This window comes from Saccostrea echinata, unplaced genomic scaffold (assembly GCF_033153115.1).
Source record: "Saccostrea echinata isolate AGI-Se365-2 ecotype Australia unplaced genomic scaffold, CSIRO_AGI_Sech_v1 ptg000001l, whole genome shotgun sequence".
Classification (NCBI taxonomy): domain Eukaryota; kingdom Metazoa; phylum Mollusca; class Bivalvia; order Ostreida; family Ostreidae; genus Saccostrea; species Saccostrea echinata.
Window position 1 is genome coordinate 52,890,926 of NW_026889750.1, and position 15,223 is coordinate 52,906,148.

General features: G+C 34.0%; 1 protein-coding gene across 1 annotated transcript; it reads right to left on the bottom strand.

Annotated features, from left to right (window-relative positions):
* Positions 1–656: 656 nt before the first annotated feature.
* Positions 657–7,045, bottom strand: LOC133198566 (mucin-2-like). The gene is made up of 7 exons (XM_061334642.1): positions 6,980–7,045; positions 5,398–5,578; positions 4,799–4,902; positions 4,205–4,278; positions 2,604–4,093; positions 816–1,716; positions 657–723 (listed from the first exon to the last, which is right to left on the bottom strand). The coding sequence occupies exons 1-7, from the start codon at positions 7,043–7,045 to the stop codon at positions 657–659; spliced, it is 2,883 nt and encodes a 960-aa protein (XP_061190626.1).
* Between the last annotated feature and the right edge of the window lie 8,178 nt (positions 7,046–15,223).

Genomic DNA, 15,223 nt, shown 5'->3' on the forward strand with positions numbered 1-15,223 from the left:
CTGCAAGGTCAGAGATATCAGAGTCCAGTTCCTGACCAGCCGTCACGATGCTCCATTTGTCGACCACGTTGACTGTACATACCAAGATAGTATCGACTTTAGCAAAGACGGTAGCACTAGGAAATGATACATCTGAAATGAAGGAAACATCGTCTGTGTTATCTCAAAATGAGGCAAATCAGCAAATACAATCTTTAATTAAGTCGAATGTTGTCTGACGTTTTTCATAAAAAATTGTTTGGCCATTTTTTAACACTGAATTCTCCACGAATTTTTTTTCTTCTCGTTTACCAGATCATGACAAGGAGCACACGGCGGATGCTCACTCCTCCATGGCACCTGATCCCACCTCTGATGTTTTCAGAGGTCCGTGTTTGCTCTGCTCTCGATTTGTATGGACTTTTATATGGGCTTCTGAGCTTGATTACTGTTCGTTATCTTCATATTTCATTACAAATGTGGTGCATGGTTACGAAATATGTGTATACTTTTAAAATCCTACAAAAACATTATGATAATTTGAACAGCTATTGAGTTTATTTTGTCAGAATAAATGACGTTAGAATTGGGAAAAACACTCACCTGCTGTACTTAAATAAGAATTTGTTGTCTGCGTTAGATTCATGGTTGAGAGAGATGTATAATTTAAAGAAGTGTCAGAGGAAGGCAGTCTTGGAGTGGAAGTGGAATTGTAGATGGTAACGTTTACATACGTTGAGGAATCTGGCATAAAAGTAGTATTGTAGATGGTAGTGTTTACATACGTTGAGGACTGTGGCGCGGAAGTTGTGTTGTAGCTGGTAGTGTTTATATACGTTGAGGACTCATGCGGAGAAGTGGCGTTGTAGTTGTTAGTATTTACATACGTTGAGGACTCTGGCGTGGAAGTGGTGTTGTAGATGGTAGTTTTTACATACGTTGAGGACTCCGGTGTGGAAGTGGTGTTGTAGATAGTAGTGTTTACATACGTTGAGGACTGTGTCGTGGAAGTGGTGTTGTAGATGGTAGTGTTTACATACGTTGAGGACTCTTGTGTGGAAGTGGTGTTGTAGATAGTAATATCTACATACGTTGAGGACTGAGTCGTGGAAGTGGTATTGTACATGGTAGTGTTTACATACGTTGAGGACTCTAGCGTGGAAGTGGTGTTGTAGATAGTAGTGTTTACATACGTTGAGGACTCTGGCGGAGAAGTGGCGTTGTAGTTGTTAGTATTTACATACGTTGAGGACTCTGGCGTGGAAGTGGTGTTGTAGATGGTAGTGTTTACATACGTTGAGGACTCTGGTGTGGAAGTGGTGTTGTAGATGGTAGTATTTACAAACGTTGAGGACTCTGGCGTGGAAGTGGTATTGTTGTTGTCAGCGTTTACATACGTTGAGGACTCCGTCATGGAAGATAAGGTAGATGGAACACTTGTTAACCTATCGTCCGCATTTGATGTCGTGGATTGACTTGTTGAGGAAGGGACTGTCGTATAATTTATAGGTGATTCATCTGTCCCTTTTGAAGACAAGATAATAGTGGTAGAGAATTCTGTGGTGGATATATTCTGCGTGGATGTAAGGTGTTCCGTTCTTTTGTCTGACGAAAATAGATTTTGTGTTGTCCTAATGGAAGTCTCTGTTGGTGTTGCAGATTTGGTTTCTACAGTTACTTCGGTTGATGGTGAGATTGAATATTCCGTGGGTGATAATCCTGTTGTTTTGGTCTCTACTAATGTAAAGGATAATATGATTACTTCCCTTATCATTACTGTTTGGGTATTAAAAATTGAAATCCTGTATATTTTATGTTCATGTGAGATTAGGGTTAATCTGTTATCAAGGATGTTGATGAGGTATTTCATGTTTTGTCACACTAATGATGGTAAGACTAATAAAGCCGAATCGAAATATGTAATTTTTCCTGTGTTAAAGAATGATACATATTTTTTCTGTGTTAAAGAATGATACAAATATAATGAGCAATGATGATATAGCCACATGTCATGTTCTTGTTCATTTTTAAACATTGTTGAATTTCATCTTCCCTCTCACTACTGATCAAGTAACAATCATTAAGGTTGTGAAAAATTCTGATTATATCAGCAATGTTTTCGTAAAAATATTTATTTTCATCGCAAAAGAATTAGATATTTGTTGATCTAGTTTGTATATTTTGAGTATCGTATATATTGCAATAAATTTTGACTGTGATGTGTTCGATGCTGAGGTATTGCTGTAAGAATGTATTTACCTTTAGATTTCTGTAAAGCACTAATTGTAAGAGATTTTATAAATATTCTCATTTCTAACCACTAGATTTGGTTCTGTCTATTCTAACAATGAAATAGATAAAGATAACGAACAGTGATCGATCTAAAAAAATCCTACAAACATTACAAACCTGTGAACAATGCATAAAACAGGAACCCACAGAAATTCAATTAAATTTGTTTGTTTATAAAATTTTCTTTATTAAAATCAAAAGAGACAAGAAGAAAATAGAAAAACTAGAAATAGAAAGGTTATTTTTTAAAAATTATTTTACTTGTATGACTTTTTGTCTACATTAGTAGAAATCTGTTGAAATCTGAGAAGGTGGCTGTATTAATGATTTACCTTGATCTGTTGTTGTTCTTAGAACCTCTGTTGTGTTTACTGTTGCTGGTGATGTTGATATGGAATGTGTTGTTAGGACCTGTGGTGTGGTTTGAACTGTTGCTGGTGATGTTGATATGGAATGTGTTGTTAGGACCTCTGGCGTGGTTTGAACTGCTGGTGGTGATGTCGACATGTTACGCGTTGTTAGAATATCTGACGTGGTTTGAACTGCTGATAAAGCAGAGCTAGTGTCCCCTGGCATTAGAGTAGTTTTATCTCCTGTTGGTGCATCACTTGAATTTTCAATTGTTGTTAGTTGTGAAGTTGTAGTTTTCGGTGTTGTTGATAGAAACGATGTACCTGAAACTGTTGTTGAAGATGTTTTCGTAATCTTAACTGTTTCTAATGAATCCGTAGTGGTTTTAGATGATGTTGATTGTTCTGATGTGGTTTCAGTTGTTGTTGGAATTGTTGCCGTGGATTCAACCTTTGTCAATTCTGTGGTTGTAATTTCAACTGTTATTGGGAGTTTTGTCGTGCTTTCAAGTGTTGATTCAACCGTTGGTAAATGTGCAGGTGTAGATTCATGAGTTGTTGAGGATTCTGTTGTGCTTTCAACTGTATTTGGTATTTTTGGCGTTGATTCAACCGTTGGTAAATGTGTAGACGTAGTTTCATGTGTTGTTGAGGATTCTGTTGTGCTTTCAACTGTATTTGGTATTTTTGGCGTTGATTCAACCGTTGGTAAATGTGTAGACGTAGTTTCATGTGCTGTTGAGGATTCTGGTGTGCTTGCAACTGTTTTTGATATTGTTGTCGTTGATTCAACTTTTGGTAAATGTGCAGATGTAGTTTCATGTGTTGTTGAGGACTCTGATGTGCTTTCAACTGTACTTGATATTTTTGGCGTTGATTCAACTGTAAGTAAATGTGCAGATGTAGTCCCATGTGCTGTTGAGGATTCTGATGTGCTTTCCACTGTTGTTGACATTGTTGGCGTGGATGTAATCCTTGACAATGTTTCTTCAACTGTTATTGATACTGTTGACGTAGTTCCACTCGATGTGGATTGTGTTGATGTTGTTTTAATTGTTGTTGCTGGATTTGACGTCAGTTTGGTTGTTGTTGATACTGGTGATGTAGTCTGCACTGTGGTTGATTGTGTTGACGTTGGTGCATCTGTTGCTGAACTCGTTTGTGTTGTGAACATTTCTGTTGTTTTTGTGGAAGATGTTGTTACCATTTCTGTAGAAGAAAATGTGGTTGATGTTGTGGTAGATGGATCATTGATGACTGTGTTGAATTTGATATCAGGTAAGGGATCTTTCTCGTAGACTTGTAATGTTGTTGTTATTGAGAGTTTAGTTGTGTCAACAATATAGTCCCCGAACACTGTGTTAGAATTTACAACTCTTACGGAATCTCTAATAACATTGATAACATCTTCATCTGTCACAGTGATTGTATCCAGAAAGTACAGGGTGAAAGTCACAATTATACTACCAGGCCTAGAATAAATATCTAAATATGTCAATAAGATGTATACAATAAATTCGTTTAAATAACAAAAGCTCAGTAGAAAATCTCGAAAGGCAGATATGTTAGGAATTTAAACAAACGTTAGACTCTTTACGTCACAGGACTGGTAAGTGCTGCCATAGGAACTGCTCTTTGTCTTAAAAGTTTTTTCCATCTAAAAAGAAGCAGAACTTAGATAAAAACGTTTATAGGATTACAACTATTAACGTTAAATATACAATATACAAATGTTTTTGGCATCTTTGAAGTACTTTTCAATAGGTAAATTGGCGTCCTGGATAAGTCTTACTAAGAAACATTCCTGTTTTTTTTTTTTTTACATTCGGTACCTTTTCATTTATCTTTGGTTCTCTGACAAAAGCGGTACTGTAACAATGTCTAAAAACGTGTTTTTACAACAATGGTCACAATCTCACATAGAATACATGTACAATATACATGTAGTACCACATAGTATTCCTTACCAAGCCTTTCTTTAGCTATATACAGCGTTTATTTCTTGTTTTGTTATTGTATATTTATTAACAATATGTCAATGAGATTGGACACAAGTTGATTCCTTAGCAGAAAGTTCAGGATTCAAATCCCCTTTTAGTCAAAAGTAAGAAATTTAAAGTAAGTAATGATTATGAACCTCGTTAGGAGTTTACTACAAAATAGATACATAACTCTACCTGAACACAAAATTTAGATGTAAAGGCTAAGTATTCCTCCGAATTTTTGTTTCCTAAATTTGTTGTGTATTCTTGTTTAATCGTCATCCTTCCTTCGGAAATATCTGCAATAAATGAGTAAAAAATTTCAGAATTCAACAAGCTAATAATTCATGAATTTAAATTTTTTTTTTCTGTATGATACCTAATGCTGTTATATAAACCATTACTTTTGATATAAAACATCAAAGAAAACACCATTACTGTTAACTTGAAAAAAAAACCCCAACTCTTTCAAAAATAATTTTACATAAATAAAATGCGTATGAAAACATTAGATAAAATATTTCTTTAAAATTATCTTTTTAAAAACTTATATAGTCTTTTATGTTGTGTAAACATAAAAAATATCGAAATTTTAAATCAAAACACCTATATATTTTTTGGATTAACTTCGAAAATTCTTATTCCAAAAATATGTATAACTCACAATAACGTATGCTGGAATCTGAAAAAAAAATTAAAACGAGTTATTTTTCAAAAATTAATTATTAAAGTATATTTACGGAAAGAAATAAAACGTATATTATTTGTGGAATGAGAGAATTGAATTGAGATACCTCTGTGATGGGATAAGTATATGATCCCACAAATAAGAGCTATCAGGATGATGGTCAAACAGAAGGACGCTAATTTGACAGTAGTAGAGCACCTTGACTTCCTCCCCTGTATTGAGTCAGTCTGACCACTAGAGGAGCTATCCTTCCCCGAGTAGGCCTGGGTGTCAATTACTGTGGGATACTGTAAAAAAAACAACAACAAAAAAACAGGCTACTTCTAAATTTCTCATCCTTTCATTTACAAAATGCAAATTATTGTATTGTTTTGAAATAATTTACTTAAGGTTTTCAAATTTTTTGTAGATTGTCAATAACTGAATTAGATCTCCACCTCAAAAGAGACTTTGAAGGCAAAAATTATTATAAAATAAATAGGTATTTTTTAAGACCTGCCCTTGAAAAATGAAACGAGAAATAAAACGCAGTTGGATATTTCTTGTTTAGTGGAATCGACGCATATGTGTGGTTGAGTTAATTTTTGAATTGTTTGATTGTTAACTTTAAGATTTTTGAAAGTTTTTTTTATAAATTTTCTTAGGGCCTCATATTAGATATGAAGTACCTTATAAAGTTAATAGGAATGATCTCAAGATGATAGGGAACAAAAATTTAGTTACCTCGAATTAAATTGTAACCTTTTAAATCTATTAAAGGGATATATCTTTAATTTCATCATAGCATTTATATATTTATCTATTCGTCCAATTGTCTTTTATTAAGATGGTCAGTCATATTAACTTTCATACAAGTATGATATGATACTGAGAGTTTGATTATGTTACTCTAAAGTTTATTCACAGTAAAATATTCGGCGGGTGTTTATTGAAAATGTTGTCACAAGCCACAGAAAACTTAGTTTAATTTTAATGAAGATCTAGTTTGTTTCAATTATCCTATGATCCATGAAATTTGAGCCATGTTAGAAATTAAAGCATTTATGTAAAGCAATTCACTTTTCTATTTCATTTAATCTAGTTACTAATAGTAATTTGCCTGTGCTAAGAACGAAAAATTAAACATGGAAGGCTGAGAGAATATTGTTGATGTCCGTATGATGGATTTTTTGATTGATTTATCTCCCTTATTTTGTATCTTGATTTAACTATTGTTGTATTAAATTCTCACCTTTCTCTCTTAAAAATTCATTTCAATAAATAAATATAATAGATAGTGTAAATATTTATTCTAATTTTAGGAAACCCTATAAGGAGTAAATATAGAACTAGTGCTTTATTTAGCATAATTCAAGTTTTATCAAATCTTACATCAGTGACCTAGAACTATATATATTTTAAATGAAAAAACAATTCGTCAGTCAGCTAGAACTACGCTCTTTTATGAGAGTGATATTTATGACAAAAATGTTTTAAAAGCGATTTAATTGTTTTTTTTTAATAAATCCTCAGCAAATCTTGATTTATTTTCATTTATCTATAAAAAAAAAAAAAAAAAAAAAAAAAAAAAAATACATCTGTTTTCTGACACAATTTTTTTTTTTAAAATCTAAATCCGAAAGATACAAGATAAAATGTATTTTACACAGAAAAGGGCATTTCGTATGTTAAAAAATTCATAACCTTACCCCATAATAGTTCCACCCAAGGTCTTCGTAAACTGCTGGATGTTTTCTATAATAGTTTCCCTCCATTGTGCATGAAAAATACTGATGTTTATTATATCAATTTAACAAACAGCAATTGATTATGATTGCTTGATGAATCTAATTAATTATAAACATGGTCTTCTTCAACTTTTCTTTCACTTCTAGCATTGTTTCAAACATAGAATCCCATTCATCATTGAAGTTTGATATTCTCTCTTTAAGACAGAAATATTTGAACAAGAAATGTTTTGAACTCATTCCGGATAGAATGCATTGTGGAAAATGAGGTATTCATCGGGACATAGCATTTAAATGCTGTTATTTTTTGTGCGTAATTACCTAGAACAAAAAGTTAAAATGTAAAGTATATAAAGACGGAAGCATCTAACAACAGGCAATGCAAATTGTATATATGCGTAAAGAACTGCTATGCGTTCTTGTATTGATTATCACGAATGAGTTCTTGTATTGATTATCATGAATAAAGGTTCTGCAGTGATCGAACACTAATTGCTTTGCAATCCTTTTAAATTTTAACCTCTTTGAGGTGCAGATTATTTTGATGCCTTACAATAATTAGGTTAAATTACAGGGAATGAATTATCACCTAGTGTAAAATTGACATACCGACAGAATATTAAATCACAAATATTTAGAAACTGAAAAAAAAAGATGCAGTCTTTGAAAGTATGAATTTACAAAGAAGTCCTTCATCAAGCTCTGTGTCTGTATGATTAAAATATACATGTACATTTAGAAAGACATATGAACAGTACAGGATGCGTTTATGGACAGTACAGGGTGCGATTGAACAATACGGGGTGCAGTTTTCCCCAAGGATCGACTTGATCAATTAAGAATGATCTTGCTTTAAATAAATGTGTCAAATTAACTGTTTGACGTCAAGTTCAATATTGTGCTTGACCTCTTTCAGGATTTATGTGCAATCTATTTATAGTAAATATTCAAACTTTTGTTTTTCAGTCGATCAAAATGAAAAATCATAGTACATTTGGTGTATCTATTTATATTGTACTCTCAGTAAAATAACAACCAATTTAATATAAAAAAAAATGATAAAATGTGGCCATTTTTGTGGGGAAAAAATGTGAATTACATAATTTTGCCTTTTAAAAAAAATCATGGAAGAAATAGGTTGTTGTGATTATACTACAGGTTGTTGTGATGAGATGGTACTCGATATTTTTTACAGTCCACTGAGTGATTAATTAAACTGAGTGGATAGAACTATAAAGAAGACAACTGTCAACGTTTTGTTGAGCAAGACTACAAGTAGTTGTAATTTCTGATATAATGAAAAGTACTAATGAAATATAACGATAACGAACTGAAATCAAGCTAAAATTAAAAGTCCATTGAAATACAAATCGGGAGCATAATAAAAAGTGCTAATCTATTAAATATGTTATATTACTCGTATACTGTAGCAATAAATCCCCCATTTACATGCAAAATATTGCTTGTTTTAAGGATTGAACTTTATTACCTTCAAGAAAATGCATTACATGATATCATCATAACATTATTTTACCTATTAATTGATCCAAACCGCATGAAAGAGAGCTACTGAGGTAAAATAAATTGTTTCACAAGATACATATCACAGATATCCCTGTGTTTATCTGCAGTATGGCAGCAGTGTAAATTAGGCCAATACAAATGATGGCTTTAACTTTTTATTGTCAACTTTCCTTATTTAGGTAGTAATAATTCATTATTACCTGCATATTTTTGTCTTAGTTGATTAGAAATCTAGGTCTAACAATTTGTATTTAAAGCGTCATTCAACTTTCGACCCAACGATAGTTTGTATTTGCAAATAATGTCACGGTACCTAACATAAAATTTTCAAAAGGTTGTTTTTAAACGAGACTAGCTATTGTACCCTTGTAACATCAACTTATTTCTCAGTAGTCTGACTTTTAGAAATTGATCGTACGTAAAGCTCTGCCACAGGAACAGATGATCTTTTGAAGTTGTGTTAGAAATGCAATTCATATTGTGCCTTAATTTTTGTTGTCAATAAGATTCAATTTCTTTTTTTTTTTTCATTTTTCACCAAATATTATTTATCGGTCGCGGTATCTCAGTGATAGGGCGTTCGCCTCGTGATCGGGAGGCTCGGGTTTGATTCTCGTTCCCGCTGCCCTGTCAAACCTAAGACGTTTAACATAGTTAGTTACTATTCCTTTGTCAAGCCACAGGCACTTGTTTGGGTAATAAATTTTTAACCCATAGTATAATAATAACACAAGGTATCTAACTCCGTATTACACGGAGTACCCCCCTCCCCCAGAATCGCACTCATTTACACTTTCAGAGGAAATACACTGACAAATTGTTTATACCTATGTTTTCTACGATAATTTATCTACACAACCATATATGGCATGCTTGTCTATTTTCTTTAGTCTCCGTAAACAGCGTCAAAACTCTGCTCGTCGAGTGGAAAAGTCGAATTCAACCATGAAATGGTATGTGCTAATCCCGCACAGAGAACAAAATTAAAAAATGAGTGGGTTTAAAAATTCAATTCCAGTGTTTAAATATTGCATGAGCAAATAGAACTTGTTTACGTCTGATTTTCCCTGAAAACTTTACGATGTTTATCCGATGTAATTTTAGAAACAGATTTTTAGCCAATCAAAATCTCTGTGCGGGATTAGCACATACCATTTCATGGTTGAATTCGACTTTTCCACTCGACGAGCAGAGTTTTGACGCTGTTTACGGAGACTAAAGAAAATAAAGACAAGCATGCCATATATGGTTGTGTAGATAAATTATCGTAGAAAACATAGGTATAAACAGTTTGTCAGTGTATTTCCTCTGAAAGTGTAAATGGGTGCGATTCTGGGGGAGGGGGGTACTCCGTGTAATTCAGAGTTAGATACCTTGTGTTATTATTATACTATGGGTTAAAAATTTATTACCCAAACAAGTGCCTGTGTGTCAAGTACTGACATTAGAAGTGAATCTCGCGGATCATCGGATATGACCTTAAAACGTAGGTTCCGTAGGTGTTGATACGCTAAAGAACTGCTCAATGGACTTGAGTGATCTTCACAGGTATTTATAGTCTCATATGAATGAAAAAATCCCTGGAAAGGACGTAAAACAATAACCAATCAAATGATAAATTATTAAAAATAATCTTATTTAAGGAATGAATTTAATAGCTACCCAAGGTATGCTGGTATAACCTGGATTGGGGCAGTTTACGCATTATAAAGTTTACTTTGTGAAAGTGCAAGAATGTGTCAATCAAACACGTCCCGAAATTTGTAGTTTTAATAATTTCCAAATAAAATAAGTTTTTTTTAATTATATTTCCGTGTGAAATGCTATAGCAACATATAAGTCATGATATTATGAAGAAAATTTGAGAAAATATTAACTTCAAATCTAAGTGTCTAAGTGCAGAGTTTAACAATTAAACACATCCCGTGAAACGTAAACATTAACAAACAGAGCTCGTGTTCTGTTTCCAGAAACAGTTTACGTTTCACGGATGTGTTCAATTTGTTAAACTCTGCACACATCAATGAGCACGGACTAACAATACTGGTGAGTTGGTCTTGCTTTCTCATATTTCTTATACTCTGAATTTTCTGGATTATAGTTTTAATATTTTTCATTAATACACAACAAAATTTCTACTTTTCATAAGTATTAAGGATAAAGTTTACTTTGTGAAAGTGCAATAATGTGTCAATCAAACGCGTCCCGAAATTTGTAGTTTTAATAATTTCCAGATAAAATATAAGTTTTTTATTATATTTCCGTGTGAAATGCTATAATAACATATAAGTCATATTATACAGAAAATTTGAGAAAATATTTACTTCAAATCTGTGTCTAAGCCCCTTTAAGAGAAGCACGTGTTGCCAACAGTGGCTGTCAGCTATCATCCGCAACTATACTCGGCAATGCTGGTACCGGACATCCATGACTGTACCTGTGCTTATAAACAACATCCTTGACTGTACCTGTGCAGTACACACACTTTATTCTACATCCATGACTGTACCTGTGCCTTATAAACAACATCCACGACTGTACCTGTCCAGTACACACACTTTATTCTACATCCATGACTGTACCTGTGTCTTATAGACAACATCCACGACTGTACCTGTCCAGTACACACACTTTATTCTACATCCCTGACTGTACCTGTGCAGTACACACACTCTAATCTACATCCATGACTGTACTTGTGCCTTATAAACAACATCCCTGACTGTACCTGTCCAGTATACACATCTTACTCTACATCCATGACTGTACTTGTGCTTATAAACAGCATCTCTGACTGTACCTGTGCAGTACACACACTTTATTCTACATCCATGACTACCTGTGCCTTATAAACAACATCCACGACTGTACCTGTCCAGTACACACACTTTATTCTACATCCCTGACTGTACCTGTGCCTTATAAACAACATCCACGACTGTACCTGTGCAGTACACACACTTTATTCTACATCCCTGACTGTACCTGTGCCTTATAAACAACATCCACGACTGTACCTGTGCAGTACACACACTTTATTCTACTTCCCTGACTGTACCTGTGCCTTATAAACAACATTCACGACTGTACCTGTCCAGTACACACACATTATTCTACTTCCATGACTGCATCTTGCTTTATTAACAACATCCAAGAGAAGTTATTCAAGGCTCTACTTAAAGTTTGTTCTTTTTCGTTTGTGACCCGAACCCCCACCCCCAATGCAACCCCCACCCCGTCAAAAAAATTGAATCATATGCCTGCAAGAAAGCGTGGGATTTAGACTTTTGTTTTTAAGAGGAAATACTCCTTCTTTCCATATACTCCATCCTCGCCTTCACAACTTCTGCCAAGTTTTATTATTATTGTAGAAGAGTTTATAAGTAATGGATTAATTATTTTAAAACCAGTGTCAAAAAGTTAACTGCTCATTTAAAACTCTTCTCATAAAGAGGGGGAAGGGTTAGACAATTTTATAAATTGAAATCGGGCTTAAAACATAACGAGTGAACCAGATTTTCAAATACTCATGGAAATGGATAAATAACCATCAAATCTCTCCGTATGTTTAACTTATGTAAAAGTCAACTGACATATTAGATTCATTGGCAATAAAATGACTATTTTTGCTGCTTTTAGTCTGTAAACATATGTTCTACACCCTCACCCACCCTCCACCCCCACCCCCAAATAACTCACTCCCCTGAAACAAAAAACAATTGGCATAAATTTGAAGTTGTGAAATAACAATTCATAATAATTGAAAAAGGAATTGTTGTTTCAGTGAGGGGGGGGGGGGGATAAAAATATTTTCCGTTGATTTCTATAGAGATGAAGTTTTACCACAATTATAAACTTATCTCTCTTTGTTTTCCCAAATAAGTTATGTTTTCTGATAAAATTCACATAAATATTCGGTATATAAATATGAAAAAATCATTCCAATATGTTAACTTTCTAAATTAACTCTGCGATAGGTGGCAGAATTTTACTATCATTCTTGCTATCATATGGTTTATTCAAGCATGCGTATTAAAGCTATTGAGACAAGCCTTCTGCAATAGCAATACTAGTCCCCTACCGGAAACTGTAATCTGGTTCCCATTAAAAATTGAAAATGCTGTAATTCTGTCAAAAAATCATTGAAGCGGAACATAATGCAAACTTGATCTATAACTCATCAAGATACACTGACATACCAAACATCAACACTCAATATCTGCAAACGTTTTTAAAAAAAAAGTGTGGAAAACCCTTAAAAATTAAAAAGGTTGTAATTCCCTCAAAAATCAATGAAGCGGAACGAAATTAAAAACTTGATCTGTAACTCATCAATACACACTAACATATCAAAATCAGTTTATCTGCAAGCGTTTAGAAAAAAATGCGGAAAACCAAGTGAGACAGAGTGACAGAGGGACAGCTAGGCGGACAGACAGACGGACGGACAGACTCAGAGGAAACCTATCGTCCCCTCCGGTTTCAATTTATTTTATTAGTTGTTTATAGAAACCGGAGGGGACGATAGGTTTCCTCTGAGTCTGTCCGTCCGTCTGTCGGTCTGTCTGTCTGTCAGTCTGTCCCACTTGGTTTTTCCGCACTTTTTTCTAAACGCTTGCAGATATTGAGCTGATTTTCTGCATGTGAGTGTATCTTGATGAGTTACAGATCAAGTTTGCATTTCGTTACGCTTCGGTGCTTTTTGATGGAATTACGACCTTTTCATTTTTTCAGGGTTTTCCGCAATTTTTTTTCTAAACGCTTGCAGATATTGAGCTGATTTTTGGTATGTGACTTTACCATGATGAGTTATAGATGAAGTTTTTATTTCGTTCCGCTTCATTGATTTTTGACGGAATTATGGAATTTTCAATTTTTAACGGGAACCAGATTACACTTGCTGGTAAGGGACTAGTATTGCTAATGCAATACTCTCAGAATGCTTGTTCTTGATGAAAGGGCAGATTAATTACTCTATTTGCATAAATGTACCACAAAATTAGAACTCTTTAGTGTGCAGTGTATAGAGGGCTCTTAAGCACATGAAAAAAAAAATCCAACTTTTTCCTCATTTTCCTCTCCTGTTTATGTCATGTTTCATCATTGGCTTATTTCTTAATTCTTTTGAATGCCATTTAAACATTGAATTGTGAAGTGTAGATACGTGTAGTATTACATGTACTGCAATAATTATTTTCAATAGGTCTGTCTTTGTTAACACAATAAAATGCCCTATTCCATCCTAAAATGTTTTCAACTATGAAAACATTTTTACACCTTCTTCTGTGCCAATCCCAAAGTTGCGGGGTATTATTATCATAGTTTACAACTGATTATACGTCAAACGTATACGGCAAATGTTCATTAAAATTAATTAAAATTAATAATAGTAATTGGCTATGAGTTGACTTATAGCTTTGAATTTTCCACCTGTACACTGATGATTATTCGTGTCTCGAACTTGATTCTAATTGATTTTCATGGTCAAATTTTAAGAGTCAATGACACACTTAAAGATCAAAATTTGTGAGTGAAATAAAATTGTTTAAATATTGTTGTTTTTTATGGTAGGATGGTCCAAATACAGTATACAATACGTACCTCTTAAACCCTGAGAAGTTTATTGTGTGTAAATCTTGATTATAAGGCATAGGTACAGTCATAGATGTAGTGTGTGTCATACACAGGTACAGTTGTGGATGTTGTTTATAAGGCACAGGTACAGTCATGGATGTAGAATAAAGTGTGTGTACTGGACAGGTACAGTCGTGGATGTTGTTTATAAGGCACAGGTACAGTCAGGGATGTAGAGTTAGATGTGTATACTGCACAGGTACAGTCAGGGATGTTGTTTATAAGGCACAAGTACAGTGTTGGATGTAGAATAAAGTGTGTGTACTGCACAGGTACAGTCGTGGATGTTGTTTATAAGGCACAGGTACAGTCATGGATGTTGTTTATAAGGCACAGGTACAGTCAGGGATGTAGAGTTAGATGTGTAAACTGCACAGGTACAGTCGTGGATGTTGTTTATAAGGCACAGGTACAGTCAAGGATGTAGAGTTAGATGTGTATACTGCACAGGTACAGTCAGGGATGTTGTTTATAAGGCACAAGTACAGTGTTGGATGTAGAATAAAGTGTGTATACTGCACAGGTACAGTTGTGGATGTTGTTTATAAGGCACAAGTACAGTGTTGGATGTAGAATAAAGTGTGTGTACTGCACATGTACAGTCAGGGATGTTGTTTATAAGCACAAGTACAGTCATGGATGTAGAATAAAGTGTGTGTACTGGACAGGTACAGTCGTGGATGTTGTCAATCAGACACCGGTACAGTCATGGTGTAAAATTTCTAGAGTTGCCTGGACAGTACAGCAGAATCTTAGAGAGGTGGATCTAATAAAAATATTTACTTATACAAATATTTACTTTGGATGTTATCGATAATTTTAGCATAAATTTCTTTTAATATGATCAATTATTTTAATACCATACCCTACATATTTCAGGTATCACACCACGGTTATCGACCAGTCAAGATGTTAATTGTTCCATGCATATAAAATTAATTTTTATTTCTTTTGAGAATTTTTTTTCGGGAGGGGGGGTGGGGGGGGGGGGTTCTTCCAGCCTATTTTTACAACTTTGATGCCTGTGCCTAATAAATGTTATGTACT